This window comes from Sturnira hondurensis, unplaced genomic scaffold (assembly GCF_014824575.4).
Source record: "Sturnira hondurensis isolate 20B ecotype Veracruz unplaced genomic scaffold, ASM1482457v3 Scaffold0014302, whole genome shotgun sequence".
Classification (NCBI taxonomy): domain Eukaryota; kingdom Metazoa; phylum Chordata; class Mammalia; order Chiroptera; family Phyllostomidae; genus Sturnira; species Sturnira hondurensis.
In genome coordinates this window covers 7,351,118-7,372,352 of record NW_028086933.1, presented here as the reverse complement: position 1 = coordinate 7,372,352, position 21,235 = coordinate 7,351,118, and the positions used below count along the sequence as shown (strand labels likewise).

Below are 21,235 nucleotides of genomic sequence, written 5' to 3'. Positions count from 1 at the left end.
GAAACAGACTCATAGATACAGAGAACTAACGGATGGTTGCCAGCGGGAGAAGAAGCACCTGGGGCCTGGGTGAAAAGGCGAAGAGAGTAAGAAGAACAAATTGGTAGTTACGAAAACAGTCACAGAGGTGTGAAGTGTAGCATAAGGCATATAGTCAATAATATTGTAATAACTATATCATTGTAATAACAATGATATTGTTATAATAATAATAGCTATATTATTACAATATCGAATGGTGCCAAGTGGGTAGTGGAAATGCCGGAGGGAATACTTTGTACAGTATATGACTGTCTAACCACAATGCCGTACACCTGAAACTGATACAAAATATTTTTAAAATACCACTATCATTTCAAAAATATTTTAAATGATTCTTACGATAATATCCATAAATATAAATCATAGAAGTAACCAAAGTACCCAATAATTTGGAATTAGCTAAATAAATAATGGAATAGCCACAGAATGGAATATTTCACAGCCATTAATATTGGAGACTAGTTCAGAATATGGGAAAATGTAATAATTAAATGGAACAAAAAGTTACACAGAAATGTGTCTCTAATATTTCATAAGTATAAAAAATGTATATTCCCAGTCAGGGCACATGCCTGGGTTGCAGGCCAGTTCCCGGCAGGGGACACACCAGAGGCAACCATACATTGATATTTCTCTCCCTCTTTCCTTCCCTTCCCCTCTAAGAATAAATAAATAAAATCTTAAAAAAAAGAAGTAAGCTGTAAAAAAATATATATATATATGAAAAAAATGAAAAAGTTTTTATCTAGCATCGGTTAAGGATAAAACAATAGAGAGACAGGGGTGGGTTGGAGCTGTATGCATCACTATAAAGGGTCCAACACAAATAATTCCCCTTTTTCATTACAAAATCTTTTCTTACAAAATCATAAGCATGAAATTCTGTAACATAACAATATCACACTCAAGCATATCATATGACATTCTAGGTGAACTGATCAAATTAAAACTATAATTATTTCATCCATTTTATTACCCTACCAACCACACTCAAGAAGGCGTTACTTCTGCCAGACCCTGTATATGATGTCTGAGTGTGTGTAGTATTTAAGGGATAACCTGCTGGTGAATAAACACTATGACAGATGCATGGAGTAGCTGTCACCTCCTTGGGAAGATAGAAAGCAGGTTGAAGTATAGCCACAATTCCATGGTTATTCTTCCTACTTTGTTCTCTTTCTCAATATTCCTGCAGCTATTTAGGATCATTGATGGTTCCATATATATTTTTGAAATAACATGTGATATTTTAAAAGGACCCACTTTCTCCTCTTTCTAAGCTCAGTAACAATGGACATCGTAAACAAATCAACAAACAAGTGTTGGAGAGGATGTGGAGAAAAGGGAACCCCAGTGCACTGTTGGTGGGAATGCAGACAGGTGCAGCCACTGTGAAAAACAGTATGGAATTTCCTCAGAAAACTAAAAATGGAACTGCCTTTTGACCCAGCATTTCCACTGCTGGGATTGTACCCTAAGGATCCTGAAACACCACTCCAAAAGAACCTATGCACCCCAATGTTCACTGTAGCATAATTTGCAACAGCCACGTGCTGGAGGCAACCTAGATGCCTATCAGAAAATGAGTGGATCCAAAAACTTGGTATATTCACAGAATGGAATTCTATGTAGCAGAAAGAAAGAAGGAGCTCATACCATTTTCCACAGCATGGATGGAACTGGAGAGCATTATGCTAAGTGAAATAAGCCAGGCAGGGAAAGACAAATACCATATGATCTCACCTATAAGTGGAACCTAATGAACAAAACAAACAAGAGAGCAAAATATAACCAGAGATACTGAAATAAAGAACAAACTGACAGTAACCAAAGGAGAGAAGAGAGGGAAATAACAGGGGAAAGTAGAGGAAGAATCATCAAGGAACCATTTACAAAGGTCAAAGAGGGGAAGGATTGAGGCTGGGAGGTAGGGGTAGGTGGAGAAGGAAAATGTGATGACAAGAAAATGGAGACAACTGTACTTGCACAACAATAAAAAAGAATTGCATGTTAGTGTATTTGTTATGGAAAATCAGATTTGTTCACCTTAGCGTTAAATGAGCTCACCAGCCTTATGATGATAAATCACCTATTTATTTATTATTCACCTTATATATAAAGATTGCATCTTCAGAATGCATTCTGGTCTAGCTTTATACTCTGGGACCTGCTTGAAGTAAATAGTGCTTCTTACGAATTCAAACCCTAATGCCTCAGGGAGCTCCTTTCAGACACAATTCTTTTTCATGTCTGCATTAAAACAGTGACAACAACATCAATATGCACAATGCAGTGGTGACAGTGGTTAGATCTGGGTGGCCAGATGAGACATTTTTACGTTCTTGGAGTTTTCTCTATTTTTGATGTAATGATATTTCACTTATTTTATTATTTTTAAGGAGGGAATGCATGAGTTTCCCTTCTATCTGAATACGTAATCACTATCCAATCAAAGTGCTAACAATTTTTCAAGTGATCATAGACTCCAAAAATAAAAAAATAAGAAGAGGGTTTCATTTCCATAATAAACACGTATGGGCTTTTTTCCCATCCACAGGTCAAGGCTTTGGTGTGGGATGTTTTGCGCTCTATATCAAGGAGGGGGAATTATTTTTATCTGTGATCCCAAGAGCTGGTATTATTGAGCTAAAGTCTTTCCATGTGTAATCCTTTAAACATTCAGGGTGTTGAACATTTTCAATGTAAGAGCCAGAAAGGGCCTTAAAAATCATCTGACCCAAACCCCTGTTAGAGGGGACTTAAGGATTTGAGGGAAGTGACCAGGGTCAGCTGGCAGGCATAGGAGCCTGTATTTCATTCGAATGTTTGTTCCATTCACCACATTGTTTCTGCGCCCTTGGAGGTGACGGCAGAATGGGAAATGAAAGACAGTTCTCACGTAACTCTCTTCCTACAGAGCCGTACACCAGGGAGTCTTAAACATCATCAAAACAAGCTACTTTTTAAAAATCCCCACCTCATTCCCTGGTCTTCCCCCTCACTCCGCCCCCCCCCCACACACACACACAAAAAAAGAAACCTTAGGAGCACACTAATGAGAAAACATGCTGACGACAGGCAGAGCTCCTGCTCTGGTTCCGTCCAAGAAGGCAGAGCCTGTGCCCTGTACTGTTACAAAACCTCTGGGTGCTCCCTCTCTTCCTCATTCTTTCTCCTTTTAGCAGAACTCATCAAGACTCTGCTTACTACTATGAAACACCTTTAAATAAGAAACAATTGGCTATTACACACACATACAAGGCGTCTATCTGAAAAACAAAAGATGAAAGAATTTATCCCCCCCACGGGAAAGTGGCTGCCAACAAAACTTCCGCTTTTCATAGAGCAACAGAGCTTTTCCTTTCATCGGGAATGTCACAAAAATAGTCAAAGCCACCAAAGGCCATTATCCTCATTAATACCCCAATCTTCAACCCCCTCTAACCGGGGACTTCTAGATGAAGAGGCTAATGAACTTCAATTCGCAAACATAACCACTGCCTTAATTAGTAGTAACACAATGCTATAGAATAGCTCCTGTTTATTCAGACAAGGTCTTTAACAACATTAAAGGTTTAATGCTGTCATAAATTTTAATACAACAGTTTAAACACAAGAGAGTCAACCACTCTCAAAAGTAAATTTACTTAGCTGGGTTAAAAAGTCCCTGACTTCATTAGTATTCTTACATTTATAAATTCCCTTTTGTCCTATCTGAGGGTTCACAGTATTGGCATTCGCTTTAGCTGTAAAAGTCAAAACATTGATACATATTCATTAAGTGGCTGCTTCAAACAGATTGTTGGTGCTTGTCTTGGTTCTATCACAAAGGGAATGAAGGCCTAAGCGGATCACAGCCTCACTGGGCATCAAACTAGAAAATGAGACGGTTGTATTAAATGATTGCTAAGTTTTCACTCTCGTTCTAATTAAATGCAGTTCTATAATCATACATGTTTTGAAAAGCTCCAGGTGCTGAGGAGCATGCCAGAGTAGTGTACCATATAGCCCCTCCACTCAGATGCACTGAAAATCCAAGTTAACATATACACGCACCATCTTGGAAAAGAAGGTGTTGAGACAGCATCAGCCATCACCTTATCAGGGCTCAGCTCCCAGCAGCTAGAGTCCCCAGGAGGAGCAGTTGCTCAGAAGAAAAGGATCGAGGCATGTATTATGAACCAAGTATGTGTAGGAGCCAGGCAAAGAGCATAAATAAATGGGAAGGTTTGGGTGGGAACTCTGAAAAAATGGAGCGCTGCTCCTTGGTTCCAACTACTTGCTGCCTTGTAAGAATGGAGGCTCAGGGGCATCTCATCTTCAGGTTTTTCAAGAGCATGCCAAAAGTTTGTAAAACTTGATTTTTAAATAGTGAACCAGAATATTATAAAACACTCTACAAACCAAATATATTTTCAGCCTAGACATACCTACAGGACACTAAATTTAAGACCTCTGGGGTAGAACACTGTACCGCCAAGGGAGGTAACAGAGGGGTGAGGAGGGCGTGGCAAGTAGGAGCAATGCAGAGAAAGAGGACAGAGGCTGGGCAGTGACAGGGGAGGGTGGTTCTGCGGGACCGGAAGAGGAAGCAAACTTGGAGGAGGAAGAGGCTAGGGCAGTTGTTCCAAAGCTTTTTGGGGATCGTGAGTGCCATCTGAGACTCTGATAGGGGTGTCCAACCTTTTGGCGTCTCTGGGCCACGCCGGAAGAAGAAGCATTGTCTTGGGTCACACATCAAATACACAAACACAAAGGAAACTTGATGAGCAAAATAAAAAAGTTTTAAGTAAATTTACAATTTTGTGTTGGGCCACATTCACAGCCATCCTGGGCTGCATGTGGCCCACACACCATGGGTAAGACACCTCTGCTTCCCTGGAAAAATAAATGTATATGTAGTAGGCAAGGTAATGGTCCCCCAAATATGTTCGTGTCAACATCCCTTGCCCCCTCCCTGTGTTACCTGACATGACAAAAAAAGTTTTACAGATATGATTATGTAAGGACCTCGAGATGTGGAGATGAGTTTGGATTATGTAATTCTGCCCAAGCACATAATCCTTAAAAATCAGAAAATCTTTCCCAGTCATGCTCAGAGAGAGACCATGTTGCTAGCTTTAAAAATGGAGCAGAGGCCATGAACCAAGTGATGTAGGCAGCCTCTGAAAACTGGAAAAGGCACAGAAATGGACTAATTCTCCGCTAGAGCCTCCAGAAAGAATGCAGGCCTGCTCAAATTTCAACTCTTCAGCCCACTGAGATTCATGTTGGAGGTCTAGACTATAGAATTACGAGATTAGACATCCGTGTTTTCTTAAGACACAGGTTTGTGCTCATTTTGTTACAGTGGCTTCTGAAAACCAATATAATGTACATATATTCAAACTTTGGCAGAAACATTCATCATCCTCCTGGAAGCTCATCCAGAGAGAGAGATAAAGGCTCCTTGTGCTAGAAAGAGCTGAAGATACAAATGCTCTGAGAGCTGAAACTATGATGCTATTTCTGCTTGGCATGTATGGAAAAATCAATGCCGACACCGTAACACAGTCAGCTCCAAAACCTCACTTCTACAGGGATGGATGCATTCCCCGGAGACTAATCCTTCAAGTCTCACTTAAGTGAAACGTGAGATGTTTGTCACTCACTTGACTACTCCTTGCTACAGAGAGATGCTCCTTCCCTTTCTCAAATTGTTTATTGCTAATAACGTTCTCTCCCCATCCCCAAGAAGGCGGCATTTTACCTGCTGATATTGACTCTGGTTTCTTCCCTTACCTTGAGCCAGACCTAAGTCATACGTGTTCTGTTACAGTATCACGTCTCTATCAAGATCTTATTGGGCATGATATGCCTGAACCTGGCCACATGCTGACGTACAACGGAAGACCAAGGTTATCAGGAATGTGAGCTACCTGACTCGAAGTTGTTTTTAGCCTTGGATCTCATTTCACCACTTCATCAAGTTTCATAATTCCTGTAATATTTTGAGATTTTTTTCAAGTACCGTTAGAATGTTCCTGGGTGACACCACAGTTGCGACAAATAACTGTAGTTTAAAGGTTACCAGCATTGTCTAAATACTAAATTTAAGAATTACGAACATAACTTGGCCTAACATGGCTCCCAATGTGCCACTTGACCCCAGATCCTGTGATTGCCAAACCTGGTGCGTGGAATTTCTAGAATGCTGCTAGACCCTGTGAAAGTACAGCATGGAGGCTAAACCGGGTGGGAGTGGGAGGTAGAGCAACAACAAGAACAACAAGGTTTGTGGGGTCCTGCGGAGACTTACTTAGGTATAGAGGGAGACAGACCAGGTCTGCTTCTGCAAGAGGTGGCCAATCTGTTGGGAAGACAGGCCTGACTTAACGAGAAAGGCTGCCCCATGACCTTGTATCCGGTTCCTTTTCTAGACATGCAGAGGAGATCAGTAACCACCTAAATGTTACACAGACAGTTGTGTGTGTGCATCTCTTTACTCTGAAAAATGGTGTCACACATCTTTGGGAATCTGAATAAGACTATAATTTCTACCCCCAAAGGTACGAGTTGCCTCCCTGTGTTTCCTCATAGGGAGGGGCTTTAATTCAATACTCTTGGTCTCTCCGTCACGTGTGAATGATACCCTCCATGTAACCCGATTACATTTCTGACTTGCCCGCTAATGACAGTGATATGCCTATTCACCTTCCCCACCATTCAGGAGATAGAAAGTAGTTTTAAGTTTACCAAAATTCAGGCATTTTTGAGAAGGTCAGTTGCTAATACCATTTTTCCCCCATCAGACTCTGTGAATATCCATCCCAAAGAGCCGCCACACCTTCCATACATAGATAAGAATGATGTAGCCTGGCCGAGTGGCTCAGTTGGCTGGAGCATCATCCCATGCACCAAAAGGTTGTGGGTTCAGTCCTTGGCCAGGTCTCATACCTATGTTGGGGGTTCAATCCCCAGTCAGGGTGCAAATGGGAGATCACAAATCAACGTTTCTCACATCTATGTTTCTGTCTCCCTTCCTCTCTCTAAAATCAATAAACATATTCTCAGGTAAGGATTTAAAAAAGAGAGAATTAATTTTGTTCTTTATTTGTTGTTTTGTTTTTTTGTTTGTTGTTTTTACTTGTTTCGAAATGTGTGTGGGAATATAGTTGGCCTTATTCATGCTGAGAAAGGCAGCCACCTGTCTGATCGGGGAGATAGGGTCACTGCCTAAATTGGCTCCAGTCAGCCTAAAATAGCTGTATTACAATAAATCCTCAAATAGCAAGGAGAATGTCCTGATCATCAGAGAAATAGCAAGGTTCAATCTTACCCCACCAGAGGTCAAGTAAGAATAAACAGACAAGAGACAGCAACTTGTGAAGAGAGTGATAAATGGTTCCCATAAATCCAATTGGATAGTGGACTATCTCATTCCAGGGCGCCCTCTAACCCTTTGGAATCCTGTGATCTAAATTTAGGACATTGGGTATTTTAAAGCACAATTACATAGCACAGTCTCCTCTGTAGTTGTTGATTCATTTAGACACTGCAACCTTAGAAAAAAATTTCTAAAGGTCAGGCTCAGAAGCACAGAACGATCTTTCCACCGAGTCAGGGCTACAATTACACTGTACACAAGGTCCTACAAAGACAGCTGGCACAACTAGTGGTTGAATTCTTCCTTCTGTTTATCTCCAGCAGACACTTTGCACAGACAGCTGCAATGCCAGGTTCGCATCAGAACGCCATGCCAACCTTGCTGCAGACAGCTTTTTACCTGTGCCCTTGCCCTCCACTCACAGCTGTCTCCAGCCTGGGGCTACTTCAGGGCCTCAGGACACGACTAGGATCGGCACAGAAGCCACATCTGCTATGCCACAGACAGACATTTGTAGATTCAAATTCCGGCTCAGTTTATTTCACTTGTGCAACATCAGACAAATGCCTTAATGTCTCCAAGCCTCAGGTTTCTCCTCCATCAAATGGGGCTACAAGGATGTGGTGAAGGCCATATAATCTTATACGTAAAAAGCAACTGGCTGATGTCTATCTATACTGTCATCAACTCATCATCACAGAGGAAAACCTAATTGTCATTTCTCTCCAAGGGCAGGATTATCTCTACTCTCTGAGACTTAAGGCTGGTAATCTTCAAACTAAAGATGAGACGGTAGGTTATCTACAATTCTCTTAAATTCAAACTCAATAATACCCCTTCTAGGCCTCATTAAGCAGGTCCTTGGGCTACAGGGAATGCCAACAAACATCAGAACGCCTAGATTCTTGTGTGGGTGTGACAAGCACAAGGGAATGAACCCCAGGCACACCAAAGGCCCACCTTGGTTGAAGCCACACTGGTTCCTGGCCCCTGAACGGGTGGTTTTGCGGACTCTCGTGAGCTGGCATTCCTGCTTTCCCCCGACATTCCGACTCGCTGGGCGCCACAGGCTCTGTCTCCTGTAAGAAGAAACAGCAAAAGCAGATGAGCTGTCAGCGGCCCTCAGTTTCACAGCGTTCTTCCCTGGCGGGTGGGTCTCAGGGCAGCGGAGCAGCGATACAGAGCACACTCTACCAAACGGCAGTGGGGGAGGGGGCTGAGGAGTGCCCTGAAATTTGAAAAGCCTGTTTCTATCTGCCAGTTGCTGCAAGATAACAGAATAAAGAAAAAAAACCTAAAAAACTAATGTTCAAAACATATGATATAGCCATACCATAAAAATGTTACTATATTTAAAATAATGTTATAAAGGCATGTTTAATGACTAAATCTAAAAATATAATTTCTGGAGTATTTTTAATATGGGATCATTTTTGCAAAAAAAAAATACATGAATGAATGTTCACACATACACATACAGAGCTTGGGATAACGTGAACCAAAATCTTAACAGTGAATGACTACAAGATGCCTTTTTTTTAATGGATGGGGGAAATTCACCTACAATTCTTACAATAAAGATACATTATCCCTGTAATAAGAAATATTTAAATTAGTCTGAAATCATTTTTATAAATTCCAAATCCCAAACATGTTTGATCTCTTGATTGATCTCTCCTCTTCCTTCTCCCCCTCCCCCCTGTGCCCTTAACCGCCCCCCCCCCCCCGACACATACACATACGCCATTAGCTACATTGCATCCAAAGACACTGCTATATTGGTCACCCCATGATGTAATCTACTAATTTACAAAATCCCGTGATGCTAAACTCTCTACAGAATATCATCAACACAACCCAGCTAAAAGGGGCGTAGATTCAAGGCCAGGATACAGGCATCAAAAATGAAAGACCGACATATGTCAGTAGTTGGACCCCTGCTGTCTCCAGGCCACATCCCAGTGTCACATGAAAGGGTTCTGTTTGTAGACACTAGTTCCCTAGACTGAGTAGCTGCTGTGAAAAATTCTACAGCTTCCTGAACACTGGCCAGGCATCAACAACAGTTTTCAAGTAAGATAAACCCTGCTTGCTATTTGCTGAGTAGGCCTCAGTTTTCTTGTCTGTAAAATGGGGATAATATGCCAACCTTACAGGTTGTCAAGCAAGACCTTATTCCAACCCTGTTCATTGCCTGTCAACTGGAGGCGTACAGTAGATGGGAGCTCTTGATGATGATATTAATCCTTTTATAAAATCTCCCTGAAGCTCAATATTCTGAAACTAGTGTTAAGGGTGATTTCAGCAAAAGAAAACCTATTTTTGTGTTGGGATGCTTATTTCAGGTTTCTAGACAAATAATGACATTATTTTTTAAAAACATTTTATTTATTTATTTTCAGAGAGAAGGGAAGGGAAGGAGAGAGGGAGAAAAATATCAACGTGTGGTTGCCTCTCATGTGTCCCCCACTGGGAACTGGCCTGCAACCCAGGCATGTGCCCCAACCGGGAATCGAACCATGATCCTCTGCTTCACAGGCCTGCGCTCAATCCACTGAGCTACACCAGCCAGAGCTAGTGACATTATTTTAAGCATCATATTTAGAAGCCTTAATACATGTAGGCATAAAGAAATGGTCCATTTAATTTCTAAAGTGTTTTAACAAAATATTACCATTTTGTCAAAACTTTAGCCTTTTTGGAAAGAGTAGTGCCTTTTGATTGTTCATTGTTTTTTCGTTTTTTGTTTAAATTTTCAAAGATGGTATTTTATCTAATCCTTTGAACCCACAGGAGGTTGAGAAGTGCCAGAGGCCACGAACTCCTGGACTCCCCCAGGTTTTCCCATGTATTTCAGAGATTAACAAGAGGGGACCTGGAGCAAGTGCTGCCTTCGTCTGCTCAAGTCAGAGACCTCAGCACATGGCGGAAAGAGAACATTTCCCTAGCACGGGTGACTGAGGAGTGTTTGGGGACCGCTGACAATCAAGTCCCCAATTCGAGTGGAGGAAAACATGGCATCGGCAACTATACTGCTTCTGCCCACCTAGAGCTGGAAACTTAGAGATGGTGTGGAGACTTGTACAAGTAAGGAGTTCGGTGTAAGTCATCCCGAACACTAACCAACAGAGTAGACCCTGATGCAAAAACCCAGGCTTCGTTGGAATGCTGCCCTTTGCAGGGACTCAATGTCCGGTTAACCTCCAAAGTGCCCGTCTCCAAGTCCCCCGAGGTCAGAACCCAAGTCCAGCCTCTCCCAGAAAATGCCAAGTGGGGTCTTTCTTCCAAAGCTCTTATGAGTTTGGAAGCTCTTGAATTCATTAAAAAATAAATAAGTAAATATTTAAGTTTACTCCCTTCCTCTCCTTATCTCTTCATGGACTATTGCTGTGTCAATTAACAGTCCCAGCAAAGCTCACGTAGGAACCAGTGAGCCTTCAGGTGATTCTAACTCAGAGGCTCCGCATCTCCCAGCTGAGATGGCAGACGGCACGGAGCCCAGACAAGACCTCCCTTTTGTGCCCTCAGTGAACCCTGATTCACAGAAACCATGCAAGGTAGTAAATGATGACTGCTATTTTGAGTTTTAGGGTTATTTGTTACATGGCTATAGTTAACTAACCTTTCCTATATTCTAAAATACCATCAAGAATAAAAACCACCATCATTTTGATTAAATAATGACTTTTAATCAAAAATAATGCCACATTAAATGCATTCATCAATTTTAAGGTGTGGTCAGCGATGAGAAAAGTGACAGTAGGAAGAGATGTGTGTTCACATCAAGAAACCACATGGCATGCCCCGTGGAGCCAGCATGGTGCTGTGAGGGACACAAAAGCCATCTTATCAAGGAGACACTCGCAAAAAAAGCAGCTTCAGGAGTATAATCTGGAAGACTCAATAACCTCATAGAAAAGAGGGCAGGGACCCACAATCCTTATTTGCCCTGGTTGTAAAAATAATGTTATGCTTTCCCTCAAAGGAAGAAGGCAAACAGTAAGGGAATACCATACTTATTCAATTAATAGAACAGTAGCTTTCAAGGGTATTGTGTGGCCAGTTAGCTTTATAAGGATGTAAAGGAAAAATACAAAATGAGAACAACAATAATCTTATTGATCTGTTTCTATAACAGTGATTTAGGCTGATACCCGAGAAAGCAGGGCCCTCCCTCTTGGCGAGCTCACATCTCTGCTCTGGTTGGGCTCCGCCACCTGGCCAGTGACCAGGTGGACTAGGGCTGCCAAAGACAGTCCTGGCGGTACACAGTGTACTTGCAGACGGGTGAGAGTTAACATGTTCTCCCTATCTCCCACCCCAAGGTGACAACATCTGGACGAGACATAAAGAAAGTATTTCATTACCTTTGCCCATTTAAGCTTCATGACATCTTTGTTCAGAATCTGCTGTAACACGAAGCTCATCAAAAATTCTAGAACATTAAAGCAGAGTGTTTATCTTGAAAAAGTTAAGATATATTTTTACTTAAAAAAGTCATCTATAACATACCAAGGATGCAGATAGTTAAGGGGGCTATATGATGAATAAGACATCCCTGCCCTCAAAGGGCTTTTAAAGTCCTGTGTTTGACAGAGACTACAGTGTAAGAGGAAGCCTCAAACTCACTTACCTCTGTGCTAATGTGTTTATCAAATGGACAGATCCCAGCTCATCAAGGGGAACTAGGAAAGGAGAAGCTAAGCCCCCTCCTCCTGCCCCCTGGCCAGGTGAGCCTGGGTGGGTGCCTGGAAGAGAAGTCATCCTACATTTTTCCCTGCTCCCAGCCATTCTCCTTTACCTTTTGCCTCAGTTCCTGTGTGCCCCAACCCCAGCCTCAGTGATTTGTTGGTTCCCTGCTACATGCAGGAGCAATCAAACTGACTAAGATAGGAGATATTTCATAGGAAAGGTGTCCACAAAACAAATGTTATTGGGTCATTGTTTGATTCATAAATAGAGGCTAGGATAGTAGACATGATGAAAAGAGAGAAGCTTTCTGTCTGTTATATTGAGAGGCTCAAAACCCCCAGCAGAGCTAAGAAAAAATTAGCTGCCCCTGAGCAGAAATGGTGAGATATATTTTGTCCTTGTCAGGATTTCAGTGAGTTCAGCTGTCTCTTGTAGAACTTGAGAGAGTTTAGTTTTGATGCAACTGTGTGGCCACTGCCTTCGGGCTCTTTTAAATTTCCCAATTTATACAAATGCAAGACCCAGAGAAAGAAAATAATTTTCCATCTCAATCCTGGTCCTTGACCATCTTCTCCGGCTTGCGCAAATCAGAATGCTACCTGGGCCTCAGGAACAAATGCTTCCTTAAAGTCTTTCTTCCAAAATGTGGTCAACCAAAACATTAATATTTTTCATCTCACCTTGATCCTTATCTGTATTCATTTTATTCCAAAACTGATAAAATCTTTTCTTCAACTGCTGACCTAAAATTTTAATTAAATAGTTTTATAACTAATCACTCCACTGCTAATAATAATACCTTGCATTTATGAGAGCATGTTTCTTCCCAAGAGCTTCAATTACTACATGATTAATGCATCTGATGTCTCCATGGTTTAGAAAATTATATATATGCAGCTCTCAGAACAAACAAGGGCAAATCTTATAAATCTATTCATTCCTACATCACCCTAGTGCTTTTTTCACCTTATATCTGCATGTCTGTAAAAGTGACTTAAAGTCCTTTTGAATCTGGGAATCTTGAAGGCCTTTACCCCTGATTGAAATAATTATTGGATTATCACATCCATTTAATAATTGTAAGAAAGGAGGCCCTGGGAAAGCTGAATTAAATTTCCTTTTTAAATTGTGTGTCTGATTATTGCAGACAAACCTTGAAATATTGCAGGTTCCGTTCCAAACCACTACAATAAAGCAATTCATAAGCTGTTTGCTGGTGGAAGGTCCTGCCTTCAATTTGCAAAAAAGGTACAACATCTGCGAAGCACAATAAAGCTAAGCACAATATAACAAGTAATGCCTGTATTTAAAATGTCCTGGTCCTTTAGGAAAAGGAAATCAAGAGAAATGTTTCTTCAGACCTATTTTTTAAATGCTGTCTGACTGCCTGAAGTCCCCATTTCAATACAGAAGTAAAATCCACACATATCCACAAATAGGATCTCCTATGATCCAATTTCCTTATCAGTGATATTGAGAGACACCCCAATTTACTGCTTACAGTTGTAAGCATTTCTAGTGGAAAATAGACTTTCAAATTGTGGTGTTTATGTTTTCCACTTTCCAAATCAAATAACATCCCCTGACTGCCTGATCAATATCAGGCACTAAACCAGGCACCTTTAACCTATTATTTCTTCATGTAAAACTACAAGGTGGATTTTACTTCTTACCACTTTTCCCCGGCGAGAATCCATAAACAAAGACAAGACAGTGGACTTACCTAGGCCAAAGAGATTGTTTTTTATGCAAGAAATGCCTTCCTGAAGACCCTGCAAAATCTGACTGAGATTTATGTATTTTGAGATCATTTCCATGACAGGAGATATTGGGTATTTCTTTTCACTTGCTAAAGTGGAAATATTTCAATAAAATGAACAGCTTATTATTCAGCACACCTGAAGAGCTTAGAAATTATGCAAATCTTATAAGGGGACTGCGTATTTCAAATTGTTTGCATTGAGAAACTTAATACTTTATATTCAAAATTTAGTTAATAGTCAATAGTTAATTCAAAATTGCATAAAATAGGACTATGCTGTATCACTCAAGTAGCTGGAGGAGCCAGAGCCTAACTCCCAATCTTCAAATCCAAGTTCAGAGTTCTTTGTACTATGTTTCAATAGCCCAAGTTTACTGTCATCAAATGACAAAACTAAAAATTTAGCAATGAGTTTGATGCCCTTTATTCAAGGGAATTCAGTCCATGGATTGGAAGAAGTACAGTAGAGTGCTCTTCCCGAGGGACCTGGGGGTTTCTGGAGTCTCTCACACCTCAGTTTCCACCCTGTAAAAAATCAGGAGTCTCTCACACCCCAATTTCCCACTCGACAGGATTGGAACAAACAAACTCGAAGAGCTCAGACAAAAAACAGGTGGGGCTCCAGCCAAGAGAGGCTTACCAGAGATCCCAGAGGCAGCCAAAGGGGCAGCGAACCAAAAGCCTCCACAGGCCCCTTCACCCGCATTAGCAGCTGTCTCCAGGCCCCATGTCATCGCCAAATGGTCAGATGACAAAACTGAAACAATTTAGTAGTGAGTTTGATGTCCTTCTTCGAGGGAAAACAGTCCACGGATCGGGGGAGTACTGGCCCACACAAGCAGCAGACACTCCTTCCGAGGGATATTGGGCAAGAGCGAGTTTTATTTAGAAGGGGTGATACAGAAACAGGGCCTGGTTGGCTGGGTGGCCAGGGACTTCCTTATAAGGCTGGTGAGTCCTATTCTCTACAGTACGGTAAACCAGCTGAAGCTAAGTTGGACGGCTGTGATTGGTGTATGTTACATTTCCTTGACAGGTGTTTGCAGTAAGCACAGGCTGACCTGGCTATAGACTGGCCATGTGGGCTGGGCCCCCGAGGCTGCCTCCACTTTTTGGGTTATGATATATACCTTAACTTTATCACTATAGAGCCGAGGAGCATTCTATGCAAGTCAGCATGAACACAGTCACACTTAACAAAACGTAACAGCTGGGGAGCCCTGACTGGCTGGCTAGGTCAGTTGGTTAGAGCACTGTCTCAACACGCCGAAGCTATGAGTGCAACCCCCAGTCAGGGCACATACAAGAATCAACCAATGAACGCACAAGTAAGTGGAACAACAAATCAATATTACTTTCTCTCCCTCCATCTCTCCCTAAAATTGATAAATAGAATTTTTTCAAAAGGACTCACAAGACATGTGGGTTCTCAATGGCACTTATTTTTTTTTCTTCTCTACAGCATGTAGATAAAGGACACAGAGACTCCAAAGTGAGAGAGACTCACAAAGAAAGGTCTTCCTTTAAGGAACCTGCACTAACTGGCAGATGGAGGCAGGCAAGGAGTGGAAGGATTAACCAGCTCTGAGAGAGGCAGCGGGATTAGCCGCCCTGGGTATTATGACTATATATCATCCAAGTCCCTCACTCCAATAATTCTCATAGTTCTGCCTCCGCCCCAATGAGGACTCAGTGCTTGCACAAGCCTACAGCTCTCCTGCTCACTTGAGTTGTAATGTGTCGCTGAGTCTACAGAAGACCCCAAACAGGACAACGCTCAAAGGAAAGCAGAAGACAGACAAATTACGATCACTTTGCTCCACTCCCCGAAAGCACAGGCAGCAAACACAAGGCCCGTGGACTGAATTCAGACATTCGCCTTGTTTTATCTCACCTGGCACCTTGTTTCTACCTGGCAGCAGCACCAAACTCTCGCTTAACTGTTAAGTTACCTTTATACAGTCCTAAAATGACATCCGGCCCTTTGAAGGCAACCGTGAGGCTGATTCGGCCCTCGGTGAAAATGAGTTTGACATCCCTGCTAGAGCAATGGTATCCCAACCTGCCATGCTCAGGCCCTGAAAAGTGTTTACCCTGACCTTTGAACCAGCCTGATCCCTCAAGGCATGTGGAGATTCTGACTTAACCAATTACCTCTGGGGATTCTGGATCAAGCCACCCCTTCGGTTTTTCGGGTCTCTGACTACAGCCACTCATCATTCAAACATGTGGTTCCTATCAGGTGCTACATTCTATGCTCTTCCTAGTACCGGCCCACAGGAAGCTCACACTCTAATAGTGGCAATGGTGGCACTGCTGGTGAGGGGCTGGTGGTAACGTGGACCAAACATAGGCAATTCCAATATAGTATGATCAATGCTACAACAGGAGAAAGGTAAGTGTGGGATGCTCCGGGAATGCACAACGCCTAACTCAGCTGATACGAGACACATCACTGAAGTGACCTAAAGGACGAAGCAGAGAGATGAGGACACAGAATGTGCCAAAGCCAACGTGTGTAAGTGAGAGCATGGCATGGGTAAGGAACTCACAGTGGTTGACTGTGTTTGGGTTAGACTCCAACGTGCTTGGGGAAGGTGACTGAGTCAGGCCAGGCACAGGCCAGATCATAAGAACCCTGTAAGTCTTGAAAAGGTTGAGCTTTATTCTGGAGGCCACAGCAAGTCACTGAATACTATAAGACATTTAGATTTGCACAAGAGAAGGCTCATCAGGGGCCTCTGAGGCAACCAGATTACAAGGTAAGGAGGGGAGGTAGAAGGAGGGAGGGCAGTTAGAAAACTAGAGCTCCCCAAGCAAGAGACAACTGGCACCGCAGAGGTGCTGCAATGGGGAAAAACGGACTGGGTTCAGAGACATTAAAGAAGTAGAAACAGTAGACCTGGTGACTGACACAATGCGGTTGAGTGGGAACAAGAAGAACCGAAGACGATGCCAACCTTCTAGCTGGGAAAACGGGATGAATAACATTGCTGCCCCCTGAGACAGAGACGGGGAGAGAAAGAGTATTTGGGGAGAGGTGGGCATGAGTGCCTCGAGGCATCCAAATAGGGAATGATAAACAGGTGATCTGGGGTCCCAGAGCCAGACTGGGGCTGGGACTGTGTGGGAATGAGCACGAGGGTGACTAAAACTGCAAGTGGTGTCTCGCCGTTCAGAGAGGGCAGAGAGAGAGCAGCAGGCCTGGAAGACAGCACTGAGAAACGCCACTATTTATGGGCTGATGACATACTGTCAACTTAAAAATCAGGCTGCAACCTAGTACACAGAGTACAAACCCATGCAGAGGGGTGAAAGGGAAGACCAGGTATGTGCATGTCCGTGTGCGCATGTGCGTAATTGTGAACTTATTTTTCGTCGGACACATTAATTTTTAAACCAGTCTACTGCTCACATTGCTTAATGGGTATGTATTGTTTACATACTTTAAGACAAGAATACTTTATTTTAAAAATATTTAAGAGACAGGCAGATAGAAAGGAGATTGCAAAGAAAACCAAAGGAAAGAGATGGGAAGAAGAATGCAGAGGAAGCTTATTGCCTGGCCCTTCTTACGCCTTACTCGAGAATGGTGAAGGATGTTAACTTAGGATAAAAAAATAAAAGAAATATTAAATACTGTATAAATGTACTCATTCAATTACACGATTTCTGACTGAAGATGTTATACATGGTGTTCTCTAAAATAGGTGCCAGTTTCTTACAGTTTGCTAATATCAAATGTAATGTTACTTATGTAAAAAGGTAAAGGGGTTAAGCAAAAATAAAAGCCTTCATAGACTGACAACACAATGGTGACAGCCAGAGGGAAAGGTGGGGCGTGGTGGGGACATGGAAGAGGGTGACGGGAGGAGACTCAGCTCGGGATGGGGAACACACACCAGATTGCCTGTCACGCCTATTTCTGAAGCTGGCGGCTTATTCTGACTGTAAAAAAGACCACTATAATTTTAAAAATCAGAAGAGCTAATTTCTGAGATTTTCATATACATTAAATATTTATGTATATTTTTAAATCATCTCCCTTTGAATCGAGATTCAGGCCACTTGAAATGCCACTTATTGACACTGTACAGCATTGCCTTCCCAGGAAAGCCACCTTTTATTAGTCGTTGCACTGAGAAAGTGAAGGGCCTGTTGCTATGGAATCTTTCCCAGGCTATTTTCTGAAATTATTAAACTGTCTGTTACTCTTTGCTTTCAAATATCCTTCAGTGTTTCATTTCACAAGCACCCTTGTTTATTTTATTTAGTTTAGCAAGAATCAAATCATTCTTCTGCTCCCAAGAGGGTCATAAGAAAAATCCAAAATTACCATCCCAGCAGCTACCCCAGCTCCTGGAGCTTCTCCACTAAGGTAAGGCACAAGAATTAGAGACCCTCCAAGTCAGAGAAAGCTCCACACTCAATGAGCAGTGGGCAACAGGGGCCCTCCAATTGGATATTAACAAACTCTGTGGTTCCCAGGTGGTAACTTATTAAAATATTCACCGAATAGTTTCTACAGTGCCAGGGATACTCCTAGCTGTGGGACTGTAGTGGCAAGCAAAACAAATTATTACTCAGGAAAAAAAAACCCAAAAAAACAAAAAAAGAAAAAAGAGTAGAAAGAGAAGGAGGAAGAGGAAGAAAGTTGAGGGTCTTTGCTAAGTCAAAACTGATTCCTCCCCTTTTCCTACCTTCTGTACTAATGGATGATCAAATCAATAAGACTAAGAGCACCACAGGGTGCAAACATCTTCTGGGGGAATCCCTTTGTACCCTTATCTCCACTCAGCTCATACCTACTGCTCTCTCAGTACAATTTCCTCATTTCAGGGAGGCCTGCCCTACTCCCATCTTATTTATATCCTATCTGAGTTCAGGATGCTGTAACACAAATATCATAGACTGAGTGGCTTAAACAAAAGACATTTATTTCTCACAGTTCTGGTTGCTCAGAAGTCAGATCAAGGGGCCAACCAATTCTGTTCCCTGCGAGGGCCCCCACACTGGCTTGCTCATGTGTGGCTTCTCGCCCTACAACAGGGAGAGAGGAAGCGGCCTCTCCTGGCTCTTCTTTCAAGAGCACTGACCCATCTCCCAAAGACCCCATCTCAAAATACCATCACACTGGGGATTAGGGTTTCAACATACGAACTGTGGGAGAATTCAAACATGCATCCCCTGCCTGGTGTGGCTCAGCGGACTGGGTGTCAGCCTGTGAAGCAAAGTGTTGCCAGTTTGATTCCCAGTTTAGGGCACATGCCTGGGTTGCAGGCCAGGTACCCAGTAGGTGGCACGTGAGAGGCAACCACGCATTGATGTTTCTCTCCCTCTCTTTCTCCTTCTGTTCCCCTCTCTTAAATGAATGAATGAATGAATAAATAAATAAATAAATAAAACATTTGTTTAAAAAACACACAGTCCACACCATATATACCATACACCATGGATCCCAGGTGGTCCTCCTCAAATCTCATCTCTTCTAATGACTTGAGGCCACAAAAAAAAAAAAAAAACAGTTCTGTCTCTCTTCTCTGGACTCTTCTCACATTGTCTGTGTTCAATCCTGGGCAGGCTTGCTTTTGCAGTATGCCCAGAATCTGTGTTTTTGGCTAAAGCCCCCCAAACTAAAAGGTAAGCACTCCAAGGGGGGGAGTCTTTGTCTTGCATTTTTTAACTCTCTCAGGGTGCTTCAGCTCCCTACCAAATATTTGTTGACTCGCTCAGTCAGTCATAACCTCCCCACTGAGCACCAGTGCCTGAGGCTGAGTAGCAGTCTTCTGCGGATTTGAGAAAGCTAACCGCACACATGCACACACACTTCCACAACATAAAAATTCCTAAGATTAGGACTAATTTAAAGAAAATCCCACTTTGAATTTCTAGAAAGTAGGAACCATAATATATTTTAATGGAAAGGCAGTTTCTCATTGCTTGTATGCTCATTTCTGTAACTGAAATGAGGCTAAGCAAGTCTGGCCTGGGGAAGGGCCCTGAACAGCTGTTTTGCTGACTTAATAAGAAAATACTAACAGTGGCTTGCATTTGCAATATGTAAACTTTTCAAACTGTTTTCCCATCCATGAGCATAACTTACCAAGTATGTTTCTTAAATGAGAGCATATAAGTACTTGAAAAGAATTGGAGCTTTAAGTGCCTCTCCTCTCTACATTGTTATTATCTCTAACAATTTTATATAGGTAGTCATATAAAACTCAACCCAGACCTTTTCTTACAAATTGTGAACAAATGAAAGCTTTAGGTCTTCCTATGGAACAATGAATTCCACCCAAGTAGCAAACAAAATGCAGCACTAGACAGGGGTGTTTTGCAGCTTTCAACACTGGGCTGTGAACATGTTCCTGTGGTAACAAGGGACGTGTGTCATTCACTCTATTGGACCAGGAGGACTTTAAGGACAGTCTAAGTATTCTCACCATATGTGACAGTTAACATACAAGAGAATTATGTCATTCTAATATTTTCCTCTTAAAGACTTTGTAGAATCATCTGATCGCTCTCATCTTCAAAGTACATGGTTCTGATGTTGTGGGGGTTTTTTCTTTTGAGATAGGTTATGGAAGGCAGTGTCAGGAGGAAGGGAAACCAGAAATGCCTAGATAAATTTTAAGTTCACAGAAACGTATTCAAAAAATATTTTATGACTGGAGTTGGAATAACTTTATTTCAAAGACTTCCGGTCGAGATGGCAGCATAGGCAGACATGACTCCTCTCTTTACACAACCACAACAAAATTACAAATAAAATACAGAACAACTACCCCTCAGGTGATTGCTCTGACAGAACAGACAGACATAGAGTTGAATGGAAGTCTGAAAACAATGGAATTAAAGAAACCACATCCATTTAGACTGGTAGGAAGGACACACATGCAGAACAGGCTGGCCACACATCCGTGTGTGGTGGATAAAAGTCCGGGAGGCATAGTTTGGAAGTAAGGAGACTTAGCCCCACAACGCACACCCCCAGCCTAAGCTTCCAGTTTCAGGAAGATACGTCCTCACAATTTCTGACTGCAAAAACCAGCGGGGAATGAGTCAGTGAAAGAAACTTCTGGAACCCCAAGCAGAACCCACACATGGACTCGCCTACTCAGACTCACTCCCTCTGGGCTCTGGCACTACTACGGCAGCTTAAGGACACCAGGGGCATGCGTGGGGAGGCTGGGGTGTCTGGCATCAAGGTGAGCAGAGACCGTTGTCCCTTTTCTGAGCCTTTCCCCCACAGAACCAGAAGACTAAGGCCGTATCTAAGATTCCATCAACTTGACTAACAGTGTTTGACTCACCTTGGAGATCCCCAGAGACTCCACCTCACCTAACTTATGGGCCCACCCAAGCTGCTT

General features: G+C 42.3%; 1 protein-coding gene across 7 annotated transcripts in view; it reads right to left on the bottom strand.

Moving 5' to 3' along the window:
* Positions 1 to 21,235, bottom strand: part of FAM13C (family with sequence similarity 13 member C) — a 126,538-nt gene that overhangs the window by 70,528 nt on the left and 34,775 nt on the right. For 3 of the 7 annotated variants that reach the window (XM_037062747.1, XM_037062740.1, XM_037062741.1), the window contains one exon: positions 8,369 to 8,487. In XM_037062747.1, the coding sequence (XP_036918642.1) occupies positions 8,369 to 8,487 (119 nt within the window). Of the gene's footprint in view, positions 1 to 8,368; positions 8,488 to 11,775; positions 11,844 to 13,823; positions 13,945 to 14,502; positions 14,610 to 21,235 lie in introns of those variants that run through there. The other 4 variants (XM_037062742.1, XM_037062745.1, XM_037062743.1 and 1 more) reach the window with 3 other exon arrangements.